The sequence below is a fragment of the Conger conger genome, chromosome 6, assembly GCF_963514075.1.
Source record: "Conger conger chromosome 6, fConCon1.1, whole genome shotgun sequence".
NCBI lineage: Eukaryota > Metazoa > Chordata > Actinopteri > Anguilliformes > Congridae > Conger > Conger conger.
Genome location: NC_083765.1, coordinates 50,885,070 through 50,908,141, shown reverse-complemented (window position 1 = coordinate 50,908,141; position 23,072 = coordinate 50,885,070). Strand labels below are relative to the sequence as shown.

The 23,072-nt window shown below is 39.6% G+C and overlaps 1 protein-coding gene across 3 annotated transcripts in view; it reads right to left on the bottom strand.

Moving 5' to 3' along the window:
- luzp2 (leucine zipper protein 2) overlaps positions 1-23,072 on the bottom strand; it is a 146,603-nt gene that overhangs the window by 53,716 nt on the left and 69,815 nt on the right. For all 3 annotated transcript variants that reach the window (XM_061246766.1, XM_061246767.1, XM_061246768.1), the window contains exons 2-3: positions 13,141-13,258; positions 6,013-6,083 (exon numbers count right to left, since the gene is read on the bottom strand). In XM_061246766.1, the coding sequence (XP_061102750.1) occupies positions 6,013-6,083; positions 13,141-13,258 (189 nt within the window). The remainder of the gene's footprint in view (positions 1-6,012; positions 6,084-13,140; positions 13,259-23,072) is intronic.

Genomic DNA, 23,072 nt, shown 5'->3' with positions numbered 1-23,072 from the left:
GCACGCAAATAAAAACTAAATATCAATTAAAAGTTTAATTTAAAATCAAATGAACTGAAAACATTTTCTGTGAATTTGTACAATTGGAGAAAAGGCTGATTCAATATTCAGAATAATTTAGATTTTTATTCTTTTTAATTTTTTCCAGATTTTTCCCTTTTTCTCCCAATTTGGTAGCCAATTGTACCCCGTCCCTCGGCGGCCCAAATGAGAGCGACACGCCTTCTTCAAGCCGTCTCGTCTCATGCCCATTGCCGTGATTCCGAGGCGCCCAAGGTGCTTATTGTGCGGCGATCTAATAACCCTGCCAAGTCCCTCCCTCTGGAGCAGCAAGCCAATTATTGCTGCCCCACGTGAGCCGGCCAAACTTGGCTTTTAGCAGAATCAAACCCCGGTCCCCAGTGTGCAACTGCAGCAAACTGCAACCACAAGTCTGCTGCGTCTTAGCCTGTTGCGCCACCGCGGCTCCTAGATTTTTATTCTTAATTTGGTATGTACAATTGAGATTAAGATTTTCTTCTCTGTAAAACAGAATATTAAGTATATTTAAGATTTGCAAGGACTCATGGGAGTAATCATATAACGTAAATCCTTAAAAGATAATTTTGTTTATTTTTTCAACCAATTGTTCCAAACTAATTCCACCTTTCTGATCAGTATTGATCATTTGTCACATCATTTTGGAAACCCTGAGAACCACTCCAGTCTGCTTCGCAATGCAGTCGAGTGGGCCCACAGACGCAGGCCTTAAAATGCATTCTACAGATGGTTTTCTACAAAATAAATGTTTGATTTGCATATGCAAAATTATTTAATAGATACATGTGAGCAGTTTTTGCTTCAAACATTAATAGTAATTCAACCCAAAAACTATGTTTTAAAGCAATAATGATTGGCAAAGCCGAAAAAGACAGGAAATTCACAGACAGGAAGCACCGAGAACATTATCTTAACCTATGCACTGACAAGGCTTCCAACACACAATGGATGAATACCTGCTATGGGTACTGTAACTATGGTCTACTTCAAACAACATGTACCACTGAGCAGGCTGCTGAGGATTCAATCAAATATTCTCTTTGAATCAACAACCAAATAGATTATTTTCAGAGTTAATTAATGCTCTGTAAAATAAATTAAAAGAGGTAATTACTGCCAAATTAAATAAGTACATAGTGTATATCTGAGCTGGTAGCAGCCATGAAAATGTTCAGACAACTGTACAATAAGAGAGAACATCAAAACAGAGAAGATTTGTTTTGTAGAATTTGTGATTTGATTGATTTCACTTTTAAATTGTTTTAGTTTCTATTGTAAGTATGTGTAGTTATTATTATTTTAACTGTATTTCCTGTCATATTGATTTTTTTATTTTTGTTAAAAGTGAACTCTTGAAAATGAGACACGTCTCAATGAGTCCTCCCTGTGTAAATACAGAATAAATAGAAATAATCAGAATTGTATTGTTAGTCACCATAGTAATTGTCCTTTCCCCCCAAGATTTTGTAAAGTATTTGGTTTCTTGAAAAGTGATATATACAATTGTAAATACAATTTTCTCAATTTTTATTATTATTATTATTATGTCTATCATCATTATATCATTATTATATGAGGATGGTATGATTTATCAGTGCAACCTACATTAATATTTGGTGTGGGCTCACATAGACATAACACATATACTCTAAATCCATTATGAAATGTACCCAGAACTGCACCAGCACTTATATTTTGAAGATGGAGCCTTAAAACAATAGGTCACCAAACAATTATCAGCTGATTTCTTATTTCAAAAATAGACTAGCAATAGACTGGCAAAATGAATTCACATTCAAAAGGATCCTTTCCATACATACATTACCTTGCTCAATCACAAATTAATGGTAAAGATAGGAAAGCCTTTGGGCTGAAATGAGCTGGTTCATATTTTTTCCATTGATTTTGATATTAAGACCTATTTAACATTTAGAAATACATGTGTATATTTCAAATTAAGATATGGATATATATACATACTGTATATACTATATACTATGACTCTATTAATTTCATTGTCATGCCTTGAATGTGACAGTAATATTTCTTTTTCTTCTTCACAGCATTAATTACTAGAAAGTAACAAGACACATAATTGGTACATTTTAAGTACATATAGCAAAAAAATATTGCCTAATTTCTAGAAATTAATCAACTCCTGTGTTCCTCTGAAAATAATCAATTTGGTTGTTGATTCAAAGAGAATATTTGATTGAATCCTCAGCAGCCTGCCCAGTGGTACATGTTGTTTGAAGTAGACCACCATAGTTACAGTACCCATAGCAGGTATTAATGCATTGTGTGTTGGAAGCCTTGTCAGGGCATAGGTGAAGATAATGTTCTCAGTGCTTCTGTGAATTTCCTGTCTTTTTTGGCTTACACAAGATAACACAAGATATTTTGGTTGAATTTAGATGCCTTTGATCAAGATAGCGCCATGGACGGTCACCTCGGAGTGTCAGTGCACGTTGTATTGTCATGTTTTGTTCAAACCACAGCAAATTCCTTGTATGTTAAAACTACTTGCCAAATAAAACTATTCTGATTCTGATTCTTTTGCCCACCATTATGACATTATCTCTCACTTGAATTTCCAGACTTTTTTTACTGGAAGGTAAATCATATCTATATACACAGTGGTTGCCCTGACCGATGATATCTTGTGTTATCAGAAAGTAAATCATTTGAAAATCAGCTTTTTACAATATTCCACTTGCGTTCAGAATAAACTCCGCAAATTTTGCCATAATAAATTGAACTATTAATGACTAATATAATTTAAATTTTTGACCATTTCAAAAGAGAGAGAACAGAAAACTGTAGGTAGTTTAAGACTGTTACCTATCAAATAAATAATGGCCCTTACACATAAACGTCACAGCAGCAACAGCTTCAGGGAAGTAGCCAACAAGCCTTGAACCCCCTTCTTTTCCGCCTTTTCCAGACTGAGTCAAAAATGAAATAGTGGAAGTTACGGTAATTGTCCGGAATCATTGCGGATGGCTCATTTTACAAAACCTTTAGCTACTGTTTGGCTTGTGTCATTTCAAGCGGAAATTTGTTTTAAACCAACTTGTTAGCTAGGTCACTAAGCAAGCGCAAAAAGAGAAGAGATCACGACAACACATGCGAGATGCCGAAAGCTGATCGGCTTAGAAACACATTCAGATATTTCCACAGGGTCAGCTTCATGCACAGAATGAAGCGATTAGAATGCATCAATGAAATTCACTCGTAGGCTGTTCCTATAGCATCTCATGAGACAACTTCCCCTTGGTTTTCTTTTTTTTATCCAATTATTTCTTTTTTCCACCGGGAATACCCAATTGAGATCGAAATCTCTTCTGCAAGGGGACCTGAAAACTGGTCAATTAGAAAATTCAAGCACTTGTTAGCCCATTGTTGCTACAATTTCTTTCCGTGACCACTCCACCACTTCATCGGGTATTGTCTGCTATATATAACACCCAGCATCAATGATCAGTAATCGGCCATATTTCCCCCTTAAAATTCACCAGAAATGAACATTTCCTAGCTGCACTTAAAATAATTATGCCACTGGTTGTAGCCTACATAAAACCAGCGTGACTGTTAACAAGCAGGGCAGCTAGTTATTTAAGTAGCCTACGTAATTCATGCATGGATGAATTTATTCAACCAACAGTTTCCAAGTGGCGTATTTATAACCAATACATTTCTTACAGATGTTACAGTGGGAAGTAATTGTTTAACAATGTGAACACTCGCGATAACTGACATATGAAGCGCCATATAGCATAGGCTATGTTTCATTAATGTACAGAAATGTTTCTGAATTAACATAGGCCTATGTGAGATGCAACCGACAATAGCCAAGAACATAAAACTGTTACAGTACACGGTGTTGAGATCAGACGCATGGAGATTCTGGGATTAGCCTATGGAGCTGGTCAAATTGGTCAACCAGCTGTTTCAAAACCTAGCTCAAGGTGTCTTTTTCAGCAGGGGTTGATATTGGCTTACGAAGATGGACAGGGATGTAACGTCATAAAAGCAAAAAGAAAACAATGATACGGACCAGGCCTCGTTTGGTTGTAGCCTATCGAGATAGCAAAGTATGCCTTTGAAGTACACACAAGCTAAATGACACGAAAAACACTGCCTGCTCTTCACACTCCATTTTGGCTCCATATGGCTCTGGCAATGTATAATCCGTATGTTCCGTGAGGCGCGTGGCTCGCAGTTGCGCAATGCCTTATATTATCGAGTCACTGGCTAACAGACAAGCTAACTTTTCACCATTCATTTTCAACGGGGCCTCGTTGAAACCGTAGCACATGAAAACCCAATTTTAGGAAAAGGCACTAGTCCATTTAAAAGTAGGACGTGTTCCAATTGGGTGAGAGAAACTGTAAAACGCTTGTAGAACAGCGAAAATGCTAATATTTTCACTCATCTTTTTCATAAAAACTACCAAACAGATTTTTAGGGGATTTTCTGGATTAATTGGAATAGCGCATCTGCCTTACCAAAAGACTTTTCATGTATATTGGTCCCAGAACGGCGGAACGACCGTGCCTCTGTTAATGTTAATTTGCAAGAATTTTATATTTCTTTATTTTAAAATAGTAACTTGCACTGCAGCAGGCTGTAATCAGACACGGGGGGAGCGGTGTTTGCGAGTGTCGGTGCAGTTGTACACTACAGAACATTCTTTGGCGGTGTGTTGCACTCGTCTCTAACTACCAAAGGTCATGCTGAGAACGATGTATGCTTCCGCTAAAAACGTACCGAAATTGAAAACTGAAACATCGAATGCCTGTTAACACTAGAAAGGCCTTGGTTTTTGAATAGCCCGAACCGCCGAGCCCAGCATTCAGCATTGATTTGAGCAACAACAGCGCCCTAATTTCGTACAGATTGTGAAAGTGAATGCTCACAAGCCGAGCTCACACTCCACATCTTTTGCCCCAATATTGGAGTCCCCGTCAAATACCCAACTGATTTGTAGTCGTGAAAAAATCGGGAAAAGTCCTGAGTCTGTTGGCTTTAGACCCCCGTGGCCACCCCAGTCACCACTGGTTGTACAGAGCAAGAACATTTAAATTAATTAGTGGTGAAAGAACAAGCCCCAGGCATTCACCATTACAATCCAATTCTCTCTAATGTCAATGATCACTCTCCTCCCTATTATCCTTCCTAACGCATGTGTATCCTGGAATATTTGTCACAGTTAACCAGCTCTCAGTAAGGCAGAGAAAGTCTGAGTCAGTAAGCAGGTTTTGTATTTGTTCAATTTTGGGTAGTACGCTTCAGAAATTTAGGTGACCACCAAATATGCCTTTGGGTTTAGTTTCCTCTAAACCAGGGGTCGGCAACCCTGGTCCTGGAGAGCCGCAGGGTGTGCTGGCTTTCGTTGTTACTTGGCATTAATTGATCAATGAATGCCGTTGATTACACAGTTAACTCACCTCACCTGGTTTCTTGGGTCTGAATCGGTTGCTTATTTTAAGGTGGAGTCGAAAGCCAGCACACCCTGCGGCTCTCCAGGACCAGGGTTGCCGACCCCTGCTCTAAACCTAACCTAACTAAAGCTAAACTAACCTTTCAGCTTCATCTAAACCCATGCAGACATTTCACTGTGTGCCTGGTTCACAGTTAGAACATGCTATTTTAGTCTTTGTTTTAGCACTGCACAGTTAATAAGCTCTCCACATCTAGCAGATCTCAGTTCAGCACTCTTTTGAAGTTCCCAGTGTAATCAAGTAGTGAGTTCATTTTAACAGTGGGTCGAGCGCCCCCCTAGCTGTCTATCACTGAGTGTGCAGGTCCTTGGAGCCAAGTACCTGGACCCAAGGGAGTCATCAGATGTCACACAGGTGAAGAAGCACGGGTGTTCGCCGAATATACAATTTGTAACCGGGTAACAAGCAGAGTGGTTTTTAAACAGCGTCTCTACCTCAGCACAAATATGACGGGAGAAAGTGACTATACCTTTGCTTCTGGCTGAGCTCCAGGATCCTCTGCACATCCTTCTTGGGCACCCTCTCGCCATTTTTTAGAGACTGAAAAAGAAAAGTGGGAATTTTTACCTTCAGAGGAAGGATTGCGACCCACAGAACAAACACAAATACTGCACGGCAGAGCAGGAAGCGAAAAACACAAAAACGGCACGCGTACTCGACAAATAGGCCACTGAAGTACTTTCATTTATCATGAGGCAAAGACACATCAGCGCTGATACCCCTGTGGTCTCAGGGCAGCACATCCCATGCCTGCAGTCCTGTGAGATCTCATCGGGCATTCGGACCAGGGAATAGAGAGGATTTATGTTTCTTTGCAGCTTTTCCCAGAGCAGAACCAATCATTTCTTTCTTCCTGTTTCTGTGCTTGGGACTCAATCGAATGTCACACAAAATTCATTATATCAATAAATAAGACAAAGTATATTTAAAAATACTGCAGAAGCCTTCCTGTTATGTACGCCATAATACATCAATGTCAGAATGTCATTTTAAGCTACACTTCTGCTAGTTTGCAATAAAGGCTATGTTCATTTTTAAAAAAAGGTTGGCATTTTGGCCTTTATCCAAAGCGCTGTACAATTGATGCTTCTCATCCACACACCAACGGCGACATTCTCCACATCTGTGCTACACATCAGCTACAGTATAACTTCTGTCCAGCGGAGAACCGACTATGTGTATGTTATTGTATGTTGACTGAAAAGCATTTTAGCTAATGACATTGTGGTCTATAATTTTTCGCCTGCATAACGATACCTCAGCATTTCCAATACACACACTGAGACCGTTGCACGTTGGAAAAAACAGTTCTAGAGATTGTTTTACAACAAAAGGTTGTTTTACAAGAAAGATTCTTTCTGCAATGCCAACATTTAAATAGAGGACCTTTCAGACCTTCCTTTGGAGGACTTCGAAGGAATCTTTTGTCTGAGTGAATATTTCTGAGGAAGACAGTGGAAACACCATTGAAAACACAATAGAGAGCATTTTCAGTGACGTGACCCCATTTTATATGGGGTGAGCATCTAAATACATTCTCATAATATTTCATTATTATTCAGACAGGCTGCTTTTGAATAATAAATAGCATGTGACGGGGTTGGGTATTTGACAAAAACTTAAATCAATGGACTGTTTTTTATGACCTTCTCGACCTCTTGCCGTCTGTGGAGAGCAGAAGGAGAGGGATGCTGAACCTGGAGGAGGTAGGGGGAGGGAGGCCAGCGGGGGAAGTGCAAACACTTTTTCAGGACAAGTCATTTGAGTGACAGTTCATGCCGCAGTTTAGTGTCCAAGAAAACTGACATCAAAGCCGCCACCATATTAGTCACAAAAGAGATGGGGCCAGATTTATTAAAGGACTGCGAATGCTTTTCAGGCATAAAAACAGTCGCTATAAGGTCACAATATCTATGAGGCATTTAACGGTCCCCATGGTTAAAAAAATTTGCAGGAATTGGGTCACTCTGCAACGCTCCAGTCGATGTGTAGGTAAATATGTCCTTGCATATGCACTCACCGAGCACTTTATGAGGTATTTATTAGACTTATCTTTTAGATTTCTACTGCTGTAGCATATCTACTGAAAAGTTATGATGCGTTGTGTGTTCAGAGATGCTCTTCTGCATGCCACTGTTGTAATGTGTGGTTATTTGCGTTACTGTAACTTTCCTGTCAGCTTTGATCAGCCATTCTCCTCTGAGGTCTCTCGTTAACAAGATGTTTATGTCTGCAGAACTTCAACTAACTGTTTTTTGGGGTTTTTTTTGCACCATTCTTTGCAAACTCCAGAGACTAGCCGTTTCTGAGATACTCAATCCACCCTGTGCAAATATCTAGGTCTATGAGATAGCATGATATGCTTTGTCGCTTGATGTTCGTTATGATTTTTATGAGCTGACCATATCAAATACGACCACTTTAGGGTCAGCTTAAGGTGAGATGATGAAATAATTACTAGCATTGTGGGCTAACAAACGCAGGAATGCGGTGCTGCAAGATAACCACAGACTCTGCACTCTGAGTTTCCCCTATCCGCTTAGTATCAGAAACCGTCTCAGTAGTTATTTTCTGAATATGACTCAAAGATGGCGAGTATGACTCAAAGATGGCGAATATAACTGGCGTGACTAGTCAGCACGCAGGATAAAAGGGTGCAGCTGTGATCTGGGTGCCGAGTGGGGGTTGATCAAAGGCTACCAATCAGCAAGGAGCAAACATCTTGTTTGTGGTTTACAATGCCAAGGTATCTGGTATTGTGCGTCAGCTATATGCATAGATGATGCTAACACCCTCCGTGTCATTTACACTTTGGGTTTAAACGGTGAGAGGACTGGAGAGAGTGCAGGACTGTGAAAGAGATAACAGGGCTTTACTCAGAAATAAGGCATTGAGTAATGCACTCAGAAAAACACATTTACAACTGCCCTACACCTGTGTGCACATAAATAAACTAAAACAGGAAATTGATAAAACGGAGTCGTTAAGCTGGGCTATTCCCCTCGTTCCTCATGAAACATCAAGTTTAATCTTTTAATGACACAGCAGCTTCTGCAACGGATAAAAAAATAATTTATCACCTTTACATAAAGCTGGATTTAGATGAACATACCATTTATCTGTAAATGTCTAACCACTTGACTTGGCCCTGGAATGTATTTGAGTATTTGTTTCACCTGACTTAACTCCAGATAACTGCTAAACCAGTTATCAAATAAACTCAGCCTGGAGTCTGGAGTAGGTTTATTGGTTCGTGGTGGTGCAAACTGCTTTTTTTCTTTTTTTTTTCTCTAAAACTTGAGGTAGGAAATCAGAACTATAGTACAGCCACAATTCAGCCATGAAATGACAATCCAAGGCCGTGCCATGGCAGCTGGGGGCTGGAGAGCCCAGCAGGCAGCCTGGTTCCCCCGGGCATCCACCTCTGCAAACAGCCCTGCTGCTGCCAAGCCCTGAAGGGTTCTTGTTGAAGTGTCATTCTGATAAACTGACCTCCCTCCATGGGCCAACACGTTAAAAAAAGCACACAACCAAAAAAAAACTCTTTCTAAAAAGGCACATCTGTTTAATACGTAATTGATTACACAACAAGGTTAATGCGATTTCACGACACGTGTTCCCCCGTGAGTCACGTCCTTGGGCGAGAATGGGGCAGGAGCGCGGGGGGTTCTGGGGGAGGTTGTCACCATTAATTTAAGAAGGCCCAGGAAAGTTAATGTCAGCTCCCCCCTCCCAAAAGAGAGGCACAGCTGGTTGCTGCTCCAATCGCAAAGCTCACAGCCTGGCATTTTTGCATCATAATTTAATATGCACAATGGCAACACACATCACTTTCATTAAGCCTGAATTAGTGTGACAGTGATTTAACTCACACATTTCAGTTAGAGAACAAAAGCAAACAAAAGCGCAAATTTATTGAGCTCAAGTGCTTTTATTTACACTTGAGCACACTTCTGTGTCCGTGTAATAAATATAATAATTCAGTTAGTAGTAGTAGTATTAATATTTCATATTTATTGGTGTATCTTGTACAATTTCTCTATATACACTTGCTTTCAATGTATGACGGCAAACCTCTGCAGTTTTTATGGATATTATTTCTATGACTCTTTTACAGCGATTAAATACTTCTTAAAAAATACATGTTTGAAATTTTTTGTTTATGAATTACAATACTGAACAAACCAAGCGGCACTACATTGCTAAGTAACTGTAAGTAGCCTTCAGAAGGAATTTGTGCAGCTTCATTGTAATGATTCTACCTTTCTAAGTTACTCTTTTAGTTTGACATTACTATATACTAAAGTATTTTCAGAAATTGGATTATTGAGCGCTATACATTGAGCTACACATCAGTTTGTTTAAAATCAATAGACCTATTACATTGCAGATGCAGATTCTGAGAGAGCCATTTATCTGTGTCATAATAAAAGGTGTGCTTTTATATAGCACTGACACATGGGCTAGAATGAAAAGTTTAGCTTATCTCCTTTTTGAAGTTTTGTGTTTGGGTTTAATCTAAATCTGTATGTTAAATTCTTCCTTACGCTTTCGAAAGACCATTGCTACATTAATAAAAGTTAATACAACAGTGATGATGCTATTAAAGACAAGAAATTGCAGAATGATTGATTTGAAAAATGAGAATTGCACAACACGCACTGTAAGTAACGTAAATGCAAACGCATCACTGCATTTGCAATATCACTGAAAGTTTTTTTTATCTAAATTGGCCACTACAGTGAAATCTTTAGATTGTTTTCTGCAAACGTTGCAAGGTAAATATTCAACAACTTGTATCTAATATGTGCTGAGACCCAAGAGTCTAACTGGAATCATGCCAGTGTGTCCAAGGTGAGTTTCGTCCATCATACCATTAAGTAACATGCACTGATTATCGAGATCTGTTCAAGGTACCTACGACTATGCCACATAATTACAGTACACACACGCTCACACAGATGCCCAGACCTTGCCTGATGGTCATAGCCCCTTCTGCTGCACAAATCTTTACAGTAGCCTATATCTTGGGTAGGGTTGGGAACCAAATTTGTCGTAAATGGTTGGCATTTAAATAGCGCCTTTATCCAAAGCGCTGTACAATTGATGCTTCTCATTCAACCATTTATACATTCACTCACAGACCAACGGAGATTGGCTGCCATGCAAGGTACCAACCAGCTCGTGAGGAGCATTTAGAGGTTAGGTGTCTTGCTCAGGGACACTTTGACACACCCAGGGTGAGATCGAACCGGTAACCCTCCAACTGCCAGACCACAGCTCTTACCACCTGAGCAGCTGTAGTAGAGGTGAGCAGGCATGACTGCTTTAGACTATAAACTTTCATTATATGATATGTGTACTGATATAAACAGATAATCATAAGTTAATTGCATTCAAAAGTTTCATTCTTAAATGAAAATGGAAATATTGTTAGCTCATTTGGAGGGCGTGCATTGTTTTGTTATTTAAGTATTTTGGCACGTACTGGTGTTAACGATGACATCTATCTTAACAGGCTCCAAGACCTGTAGAATTTTTCATATTTAACAAAAACACCTGACATATGTAAGAATGCATGGCATCTAATTCTACACTTCAGTGCCTCATCTCTTTTATTGAACAATAAAAAATATATATTAATATAATAGTTTATTATATGCTGCCTTCATGTTTATCAAGGGTATATACAGTGGTTTTAAAAAGTATTCAGACCCCTTAACTTTATTGCATTGTAGATTTGTCGCTTTTGCATATCAATCTATACTCAATAAGAAATGTTTTTAGAAATTTTAGCAAATTTATAAAAAATCTAAAACTGAAATCTTTCATTTACATACATTAAATATTCAGACCTTTTGCTTTGGCATGCTAAATTGTGGTCAGTTGCATCCTGTTTGCTTTAATTATCCTTGATATAGTGTATAGTACTTTATTGGAGTCCACCTGTGGCAAATTGAATTGATTCTACATAGTTTAAAGGCACACACCAATGAGGTCCCACAATTCACACTGCATGTCAAGACAAAAACCAAGCCACGGAATTCTCTGTAGACCTCCGCGATAAAATTGTGGTGAGGCATATATAAGGACAAGGGTATATAACCGTTTCAGTTCCCAGGAGCGTAGTGGCCGCAATAATTGTGAAGTTGAAGACGTTTTGGAACCACCAGGACTCTTCCTAGAGTTGGCCGTCTGGTCAAACTGAATAGCCGAGCAAGAAGGGCCTTGGTCACGGAGGTGACTGAGAACCCAACGGTCACTCTAACAGAGCATCAGAAGTCCTCTGCAGAGATGGGAGAACCTGCCGGAAGGACGACCATCTCAGCAGCACTCCATCAATCAGGCCTTTATGGTAGAGTGGCTAGACGGAAGCCACTCTTGGGTAAAAGAGATATAACAGCCCGCTTGGAGTTTAGCAAACAGCGTTTAAAGGACACTGAGAACATGAGGAAAAATAATCTCTGGTCTGATGAGACAAAATGGACTCTTTGGGCAGAACTCCAAGCACTACGTCCACTATGAGGCACTGCTCATCACCTGGCTAACAAGATCGCCACAGTCAAACATGGAGGAGGAAGGTGGGGTGGTGAGCATACAATACTGACATTGCTTCCAATAAAGAATTTATCTCTGACTTGTGTTATTGTGTTATCATAGTTATTTACATTAATTTGAGTAGATATATTTGCTGGATAGTGCATATATCGCTATATATTTATGGTTATTTAAAAAAAAAAATAGCAGCCGCTTTACAGCCACATTAAACATTTTACAATGTCATGGTCTCATAAAATTTTGAATCCCTGTTCACCATCCCTTCCAATATTAATGTTAATTAAATAATAAAATTAAACATTGTTTATTCACAGGCTATTTCACAATTCATGGGCTATAAATATATATTTTTTCCCCATCCTGATCCAGTATCAGCGTTATGATTTCATAAAACTACCATTCCCTTTCCCCTATCCCCCATCAAATAATGATGCTTTGGGGTTTCTATGGAAGTCTATGGGGTAGTATCCAGAAGTGCTGCCAAAGGACTCATTTTGCTTCATAGACTGATGCAGAGAGCTTCTGTTCAAGTTTAAATATATGAAAAGTTCAGAATGATACTAGGCTTGACCATGAACACACCTCATTTGAAGACCAACCCCACCAAATTGGTGCATGGCCATTTGCTATTTTACACTTCCATTTGAGTGCATAGTGTTCAGAGTATGCTCCTTCACATAAGCTGTTTCCACACTCAATGGCAACATTGCTATTATCTTCAAATCTGCAATTATATTATAGTTTTGTTTTGATGATCAATTTAATCTACACAAACTGGTCATCAGTCACAGTTTTGAGAGCCTGGCTAGCCAATTGATTCTGTTTTTTTCTCCATAATCTTGATAAACCGTAAACACACAAAGTTTTCGCCATAATTCTTCGACATATACACAGGTATTATGGGCAAAATATCAATTGGGACAGAAAATATTCAAAGGCAAATTGGAAAAGACATGTTCAAAGGCTCTCTGCATGGGAAGCACCCTGGGATACGCGCCTCTTCCACTCAAACAGCTGAGAGAGAAGCGAAGGCACTGACCTTTAGGTTGCCTTTTATGTTGTCTAATTCGTTTGATGTTTTGGAGAGTTGACGCAGGATCCCAGCCCTCTCTGTGAACACCTCCTTCAGCTTCCGCTCCAGACCCTCATAGCTCTGTCTACGTCACGAGAACAAGACAAGGGAGAGATTAGTTAATTCATGTCAGCCGCCTGGTGAACTCACTCGCACGCTCGCTCACCGTGGCTAACTGTCCGGGCTCAGCATCGGGAGACAGCAGTGCACGTGCTGCTAAAGCTCGCTGGAATAACAGGCAAAGGTGGCTAAATGTGTGTCAGATTTCAAAATAACAAAACCACTACACATCATTCTTGTTCTTTTGATGTTCACCTCAATTTTCTTTTTTTCATTATTCCTCCTGCGATCCCCAAATTCAACAGTTAGTGCTGCTTAATGAACAGTCTGCAAGCTATGAGAATGCCTCTAAGGATTAGATGTAAACTTTTAAGGACATTTTGTTAAGTAATGTACAAACACCATTGTCCTATTAAGAAATGTTGTCATCGGACACAAGCCAGACTATCTGGGAATAAGTAGTGAGTCATTAAACCAGCAAAGAATAACCGTTCACAATGCCTGCACAGCACCATCATTTGAAATGCATGTATGCTCAGTATTCAGATGGTCTTTACTGTAGTGCTTCGATGCGATGAGTATTGGGATTGTTGGAGAAGATTGATTTGACCCATGTCCACCCCCTGCTACGCTCAGCCTTCAGCCATTGGCAGAACAACTTCTAAAACCAGAGGAATCAGTGTTTCTGGAAACTGATGAATGGACACTCACACAAATCAGTTTGGTAAATGGCAACAGAGAAAATGAGGTTTGAGCTAGGTTTCGTTCCAGAGGACAGGTAATTACCAAGTCATCCCACCAAACTTAAACACTGTTGGATAATTGTGCACTTTTGTGAAAAAAATGTGAAAAATGGTGAAGCTATTTTTAAAGGATGCTATTAATCTTTTAAAATATTATTATCGTATTACTTTCATAGCCAAGCTGTAAAACCCCACAAGACAAGCACAGTGTAACTTTCATTCCTTTGAATCAAACTATCCTCGGTTGTTAATTATAATTCAAAAGACCCACATGTTACAGAAATGCACATTTATGTATTCTTCAGTATTCATCACTGAAAATAATCGTGGTAGGCTACATATTGTTTTTCACTGTTCAAATGAACAAAGAAAATAATTACTGCATACAGAACACTTTCTCATGGATGATTGTCTGATTTAACTGGAAAACCTACAAAGCCACAGTATCTTCAATACACACATTCATACCACAAGATGATAAGTGCTAATCACATTGCAACATATTTTCAAATGATGACATTAAATGGAGTGTGAATTGTTGAATTGTCTATGGACTGCCATTAACAGCTTTTCCCTGCTTAGTCTAAACGCTGAGAGAAGCATGAAAATTAAAAGGAACTACAAAGTTTCCGAGAAGATCGAATCACCACGAATCACAATGCAGATTTTACAATAACAGACTGCCAGCAGAAAAGAGAACATGTTTTTAGGACAAGGGCGTAGCCATGTATTCAACATTTGGTGGGTGCCAGATGTGACTGGGGGCAGGGGTTGAGTGTGAGGGGTATAGTATTTTACTGTATATATATTATTGAAATTTTTAAGGTTTTGGTGAATCAGAGTGTAATTTTGGGTGACTATCCCTTCTCTTTGCTCACTCCCTCCCTTTGCCTTGAACCCACAGGGCAAACATGACAGTCGAAAACTATTGCCTCCTGATATTGCGAATGAGTTCAGCAAAACACGGATTAGACTATTGTTATTGTATTCTCTCTTAACTCTCAGAAATGTTTCCTCCTTTCTCACTCGCCTCTATGACAACCCCTCTCTCGCTCTCTGTGCTCTGTGCTGTGATGGGAAATACAGAGCAAATATGAAGTAGTGAGTAAAGCACTAGTTCATCATGTTGTGTTATTCAAAAACAGACTTGTGACAGACAGTGATCTGAATGATTAAACAAGGAGGGACATTGGCGTACATCTCTAATGTGTACAGTATATATGTGTATATATGTATAGAGGCAGAGACACAAACAGAAACCAATGGGGGGAATGTTCTGCCAAACAGGGTGGTGCGTTTGCTCTCTGCTCATGCTTAGTTGTGTCCTTGGTCACATGACTAGTCACATGCACAACGAAGAAGACGCGGAGTAAATGACGTACCTCGGCAGATGAACCGATGATAAAATGTATATTTTCATACAGTGTATGAGATAAACGCTTGAGCAGTTGCCTAAACAAGGGGGCACTAGATTTAAGTCAGAACATTTCTTGGGAAATAAAAACATGTCTGTCTGTGTGCTCGGGGGGGGGGAATCTGACATCGGAAAAAACTATGAAAAAAATTACAAACAATATGTATCAGTATATAACCAAAAATGTTTTTTTAATTTCCTATCAGACATGAATGAAATCAGTCCAATGGGAAAACTGTCTTTTTTAGCAAAAATATAGGTATCACTAGAGGGCAACTACATATCAATTGCCGAAACTAGTAGCTTGAAAGCTACCACGGTACAGCTGAAGCTATTCTGGTATTCTTTTCTACTTCCTCTATTACCTCTCTTTTTGGTGCTTCTCCTAAGAAAAGCCAAATGCACAACTCCAATGCGCGAATATAAATGGCTCCAACTCCCAACTCAAATAATGTAATCAGTATCGCAGCTGGAGCCACCCACATATGATGGAGGCAGAAAACTTTGATCCCTGTGTTCAATAAAAGAGATAGTGTTTTTTTATTTTTATTTTTATCACTATACAAAGGGGGGCGGCATGGATGGTGCAGTGGGTAGCACTGCCACCTCACAGCAAGGAGGTCTTGGGTTCGAATCCCCTTCGCATGTTTGCATGTTCTCCCCATGTCTGCGTGGGTTTCCTCCGGGTACTCCGGTTTCCTCCCACAGTCGAAAGACATGCAGGTTAGGCTGATTGGAGAGTCTAAATTGCCCATAGGGATGAATGTGTGAGTGAATGGTGTGTGTGCCCTGTGATGGACTGGCGACCTGTCCAGGGTGTATTCCTGCCTTTCACCCAATGTATGCTGGGATAGGCTCCAGCCCCCCTGCGACCCTGTTCAGGATAAGTGGGTTCAGATAATGAATGGATGGATGGATGGACTATACAAAGGAAAGGACAAAAAGGGAGAGACAGCAACTGCGATCTGTGAGCCACAGACATGGCAGACGTCTTGCCACCATTGCTTGCATTTATAGACAAAGTTCTATTCTAAAGGAGAAATCGGATCAGCGGTGTGGGTATCCTGTAGCGTAGTGGTTAAGGTACATGACTAGGAGCCACAAAGATGCTGGTTCAATCTTGCCACAAGTAAGATCCAAACCGCTGTTGGGGCCTTGAGCCTTAAACCCAGGTTGCTTCAGGTGAGATTGTCCCCTGCTTAGTCTGATCAACTATAAGTCCCTTTGGATAAAAGCATCAGCTGAATAACATGTAATGTAATGTGCCGAGTTGAAGGGACATACTGGGTAACAGAAATCTACTCTTGTTTTTATAAACACTGTGCAATGTATTCAGCACGTTTCGTTTTTGGCGATTTTTTTGACGTGCCAGAACCATCGCCTTGTTCAGATCAGCACCATGGTGCGGCCTAATCTGCTACTTAATAATACTGGCCTATCAGGTAACAGTATTTATCTTACACATTGCTACAGATGTACAACTACTGCAGCCAATTATGGGCTAAATTATGGGCTAAATTATGGGCTGAATTGAAACAGTTGTCCTGCTGAAGAATAAGAAACAGTGGGTTAGCTAAATTGAAACAGCTGATGAGTGTTTACCAAACAATTATCTAAACAATTATTTGAAGTAACTAACAGAATCTTAAGAAAATAAGAAAAGATACGCTTATCTGGCTGCTGTTGGTCGCTCGATCAGAAGCACTAACTTCTAGAGAGCACTTAAATACCCGCAGGTATTTGGCTGCTGGCTGCGCTCTGTGGAGAAATGAGTTTGCTGCTGCCCAGTTGCTGCTTGCACCGGGTAGGTGCAATTGGCTCTACTAAGCGAGTACTGGCCAGTGCTTGTCAGAGAACCTTGTGGGAGGGCCCATCTTGTTCCAAAGAGTCTGTATAAAGTGGAGATAATAGCATTTCCATTGTACACCATATTATTGGCATGTATGCAACGGTGAAGCATACAACAATAATACATTTCTCAGAAGAACTGCCAAGTAAGCAACGGTCATTCTATTTTACATTAGTTATTTAGCTGACGTTTTTATCCCAAGCAACATACAGTTGATTAGGCTAAGGCAGTACAATCCATCCTGGAGCAATGCAGGGTTAAGGGCCTTGCTCAAGGGTTCAACAGCTGCGCGGATCTTATTGTTGCTACACCGGGGCTTGAACCACCAACCTTCCACGTACCTGTCACATACCTTAACCACTACGCTACAGACCATGTTTCTCAATGTTTCTCAATTTTTTGGGCTAAAACTACTATGGATTTTGTTTTATTCGATTCTTAATATGATTTACCCATTCAATGTAGTAAGTAGAAATGCTTTCAAAAACAAAAGCCATTCTAACTCTTACTAATAGTATCATAATCAGAAATTTATATGTCATTCTTGAAAAAAATTGAAAGCAACAAAAGCATAAAATCACATTATGGGCTGGTTTCAGAGAGACAGATTAGGCCTAGTCCTGGACTAAATTGAGTTTTGTATGGAGAATCTCCATTCCAAATTGAATTTAGTCTAGGACTAGTCTTAATCTGTGTCCGTGAAACAGGCCCATTATTTCCCCTCTGTTGCATTGGCGAATGGTGGTAACGCTGGACATCACTGTGAACGGTGCAGACGTGCTTCTGTTAGTGACTATGCCTATACATCACCCGATAAAACAATCTGCAAATAATGTCCGAATAATTCCATGTCAGTGATAACATAATTACCTCATTGTACCAGACACTTCAAATCCGTCATATTTCTTTGACCGGTTCTGTGCAGAGCGCGTGAACACAACAAATAAATAAGAATGATGAAACGAATGAAAGCGAAGCTTGGAGAACCTTGGCGGTTCCTTGAGATGTCAGTCTTTGAGAAATGTGGTCCAGTCAAGGCACTTTTTTGCCGTAGAACGTGACAGCCCCACCCTTTTTCCACCTTGCTTCAGCCTGAGGACTACACGCTGTTCAGACTCAATATATGGCATATGGAAGATGAATGATGAACTCCAGGGGAAACTCTGCTAGGGCAGCAGACCTCAGCGCACAGGTAAGCTCAATACAAATGGAAATATCACGTTAAAGTCATAAGAGCTTATTTACCTTGAAATAGCTGAGTGGCTATAGTTTCAGTGACTGTCGCTGTTCCGCCTTTTACACTGAGACACATACGGAAAATACCAGGTATCAGAGCCACTGTTTTTCTCAAGGCACAAGATGTTTTTTTCGGTTAAAAAAATAAAATAAAAAATACTGCCTCACCGTACAGTACCGTCCAAAAGTATGGGAATGGTGAAGAGACATGTGTTATCTTTGCTCTACACTGTACTTAAGGTGTTTGCATTTGAGATTAAAAAGATGAATATGAGACTACAGACTTTCATTTCATGTCATGAGAGTACGTTTTTTTACAGAAACGGGTGTTTTCTTGTCGAGTCCCGCATTTTCAGCTTCTTGTTTCCGAGGCCGTATTTGCGTGTGCAATTTACATTTTCCCAGTTTTGAATCCTCTTTCAGGCCGAGGCTCTAGTTCCAACTCTATAAACGTGATCAAAACGAGAACCCAGTGCAATCCCTCACTGTAACATGCCTTTGCGTTGACTATTTTTTTTCCAGAGAGGAGATTACCCGTAACTACTGCACGCGGTGTTTACACGCATATTTTGTCCTTCTCTTCCTGAATGTTGTGAGCCTCAGCTCTCTTGGGATGTGCTCAGCCTCTCTTGGGTGTTTGTACTGTGCCCATGAATCACAGCATGCCTGACTGAGCTCTCTGCTCGGGTGAACACAAACACTCAAATCCCAACCTGTCAATTTCCTATCCCATGTACCTCTGGACCAAGGCCTCCTGACACAAATACTGCCGACCACTAACCTGTCATCTTTACTAATGGATCAATTTGTGGCAAATGAGTTAATGATTAATGAGTATGTAGGGAAAGGAATAGGGCCAATAATGACTCTGATCCACTGCCTGCCCACTCATCTCCTCAGCCTGCCAGTAAAACCTGCAGGGACTGACATCGTAAGGCTCTGGAGGCCGCTCCTGTTTGTGATGCTATTGCTGAAGTGGTGCACTCACACACACACACTCACACACACACACACACACTCACACACTCACACACACACACTCACACACACACTCAGACATACACACACACACACACACTCACACACACACTCAGACATACACATACACACACACTCACACACATACACACTCAGACACACACACACACACACACACATTCACACACACACTCACACTCACACTCACACTCAGACATACACACACACACTCACACACTCACACTCAGACATACACACACACACACACACAAACTCAGACACACTCAAACACACACGCACATACACATACACAGAGGGCTTCCTTTTCATAGTGTTAGGGCACTAAAGCTCATTCAGGGCATGGTCAGATGCACTTTTGCAAGGTGCAAAAGGCTTGACTTAGTGGCATCATTTATTAATAGGCGTGTCTTGGGCATATAATAAACCAATTAGAATGTCATTTTCCATTCTCTTTAAAAACAGCAGCATGTGCCCCTTGGTGGACAGCAGATTTTGCTGATGTCGGACAGATCTCTGAGGAAAAAGATAGAATTCTATAATACTATAGTTTTCATTTCTGATTTGAAATTTTGTTTGTTTTTTTCATTAGACAATTGGTTCTTTTTGTAATTCTGTATTTTGTATATATACAAAGCACAAATACCACACAAGACTCATTCAGACATTGCAGTCCATAAGTATTTGGACAGTGGTACTATTTCTGTTATGAGGTCAAAGTGCACACTATCGCCTTTGATTTGAGGGTATTGGCATCCATATCAGGTGATCTGCGTAGGAATGACCCCTTGTCATACATAGTCCCCCCATTTTAGGGAACCGAAAGTAATTGGACAGTTGGCTTCTCAGATGTTTCTGATTAGTCAGGAATGCATTCACCATCCTGAAATCGTGAGGGAAAATAATAAAGTTTTCATTTGACTTATAAAATGGATAGTTCCAGTCCTGGATGCTGATTGGTAAATGCAGCTGTTTAGCCGTGCTAAAATACCGAATCCTAAACACCAATATGCTGTGACACTTCGTTTCATCAACTGTGTAGAATATCACTGCATGCTGTCATGAAGGAGAGCTTGGGTCCCTGACTGTAGCCCCGTTAAAGGGGCATTTTACACTGGTAACACTGCATTCTATACCTTAACGCCGGTGTGTCTTAAATGGGGCAAATAAAGTGAATGTATTTAAAGTATGCACTGCTTTAAATAAAGCCTTATAACTTTGGGGCAACACACAAAATTACAGCAATACATAAAATCAGCTTTACAAGAAAAGTACTGTTCATAGACTTGCAATCCACATAAGACATAATATGCATAATGTCAAAAAATTATACCGCAGTTATGAAATTTGCCTCAACTCTAATTTAGATCTTCTTCATGTAAAACATGGTGCAAGCTTCTTCTTTGAAACTATACATCCATTCAATCAACGGTTTGTGTCACATGTTTCCTGATAATGCTCTTTTTAAATCCTTCTCATATAATTCATATAATTCATATAATTCATATAATTCATTGGTGAATTCCAGAATTAAAGAATTGAAAGTACCCTTGAGCATATTAAATGATACAAGTATTATTCCTTATAATTATGATGCACATGAGAATTTTACTTTCTTTAATGTTCTACTCTGTAAACAAACAAGAAAAAAAACTGTTCTCAATTAAAATTGCATGGCATTTTAGAATGCATTTGCTGAAATAATGAATAAAACAAAAATATTCAAAATAATGAATGAATATGCATTCGAATATCTATTCGGCAGCCAACACTGTAATTTCCACTGTAATAGCTCCTTAAACTGCTACATGATATCCTTACTGTCATGCTTTTATGTCAGTGACATTTTAAAATCACTGTCAAGTGGCTGAAATGTTTTAAATAACAATAAATTAGAGAGTAGAGAGATTAAGACTTGAAAAATAGCAAGAGCCCAAGTTGCGATTCGATCCCATGATGTCGTTGTTGTGAGGCGACAGGGTTACCCTCTCCACAGCCCCATAGCTCATGCTGCTAATCTCTCTATAAAAATCCCTGTACGCAAATACCATGAAACTGTGAGAGGAAATATGCAATGAGACTAAAACATTTATTGGCCATTAGGTAAGGGAATTCTTGATGTGATGGCCCAGAGTCTGGTAATAAATTTAACTCCACCCTGAGGTGTAATCCGTACCATAATGACCCCATACAATCTTGTCAAAATCCATTCACAGACATACCTATATATACATATACATATACATATACATATATATATATATATATATATATATATATATATATATACAGTCACTTTAAATAAAAAGGCAAGTTTGCACTGCTATTTCAGCCTTATAACTTTGTGGATGATGGCAGTACTTAAATAAATCAATGGAATTAGCAACATGCCACTGAAATGAAGCCGATTAATCTAAACATCAACAAAAATGCAGCAGTACATAAATGCACCTTTCTCAAGTTTTTGAGGCATTTGGATGGATCAGAAGAGAAGACATTTCTTCAGATTTAATTGTGCTGCTGCCATCAGCAGAAACATAATCAGCCATACCTGCCGGAGGTCATAACACTTCCTCCACCATGTTTCACGGGGTGCTTTGGATAATGAGCAGTTCCTTGTTTCCCCATACTTTCAATCACTTTGGTACAGGTTAATTATTATTATTATTATTATTATTATGATTATTATTATTATGATTATTATTTTAGAACTCTAACCGGATCATTCTGTTCTTGAGGCTTACCAGCAGTTTGCGTCTTGCAGTGAATCCTCTGGGATCATGTTGGTGTAGTTCTCTTTATGATAATCCTTGGCACATCAGAGTGTTCTTGATTTGTTTTGACAGCTGAGTTTCTTTTCTCACAATGGACAGTATGACTCCCATGGCCTACTAGGTTGTTTGCTACTGCTGAAATCACCAGAGGTTCTTGTCCTTAATAATGTACCAGACAGTTGATTTCGACACACCCGATGCTTTGTCTATGTCTATGATCAATTTATTAAAATCTTCTTATTCAGCCTCATTATGGCAATTACATTTTGGGTGCCATGTTAAGAGACTGCAGCAACAGAATTGAAAAGCAAATGCGCCATCCAGAATCAACTCTCAACCTTGAATTAATGATGCAACGACACAGTGCTGGCCAAGAATCAGCTCAGCAGCCAACTGTTCAATTGCTCTTGTATAAAAAGGCTGTAAACACAGATCACCTAATACAAATGTACATACTCAAATTAGAGCTGACAGTCTGCACCTCATATTCATAGTTTCAAATTCACAGAGCCAAGACAACAACAAAAAATAAATCGTACATAATTCGGGTCAAATGGCATCACAGGTGTTAATGAATAGTCAGATGTTTTATTGTGTTCCAATTCCTTCCGTACTGTCGCTATAATAGAGCTTTCAGTATCTACTCTTGATTCAATGCTTCTGATTGCCTTTGGATTGCCTTATTCGTGTTTGTCAAGGACCAGATAGGTGCCAAGGAAGGTCAAGGAAGCCATTTTGAGCCTGAAAAATAAGAAGGAATTCAGCTGTTTGGACCATCATTAAGAAGAGAGCAGTGGTGAGTTCAGTAATGGCAAAGGGCCTGGTAG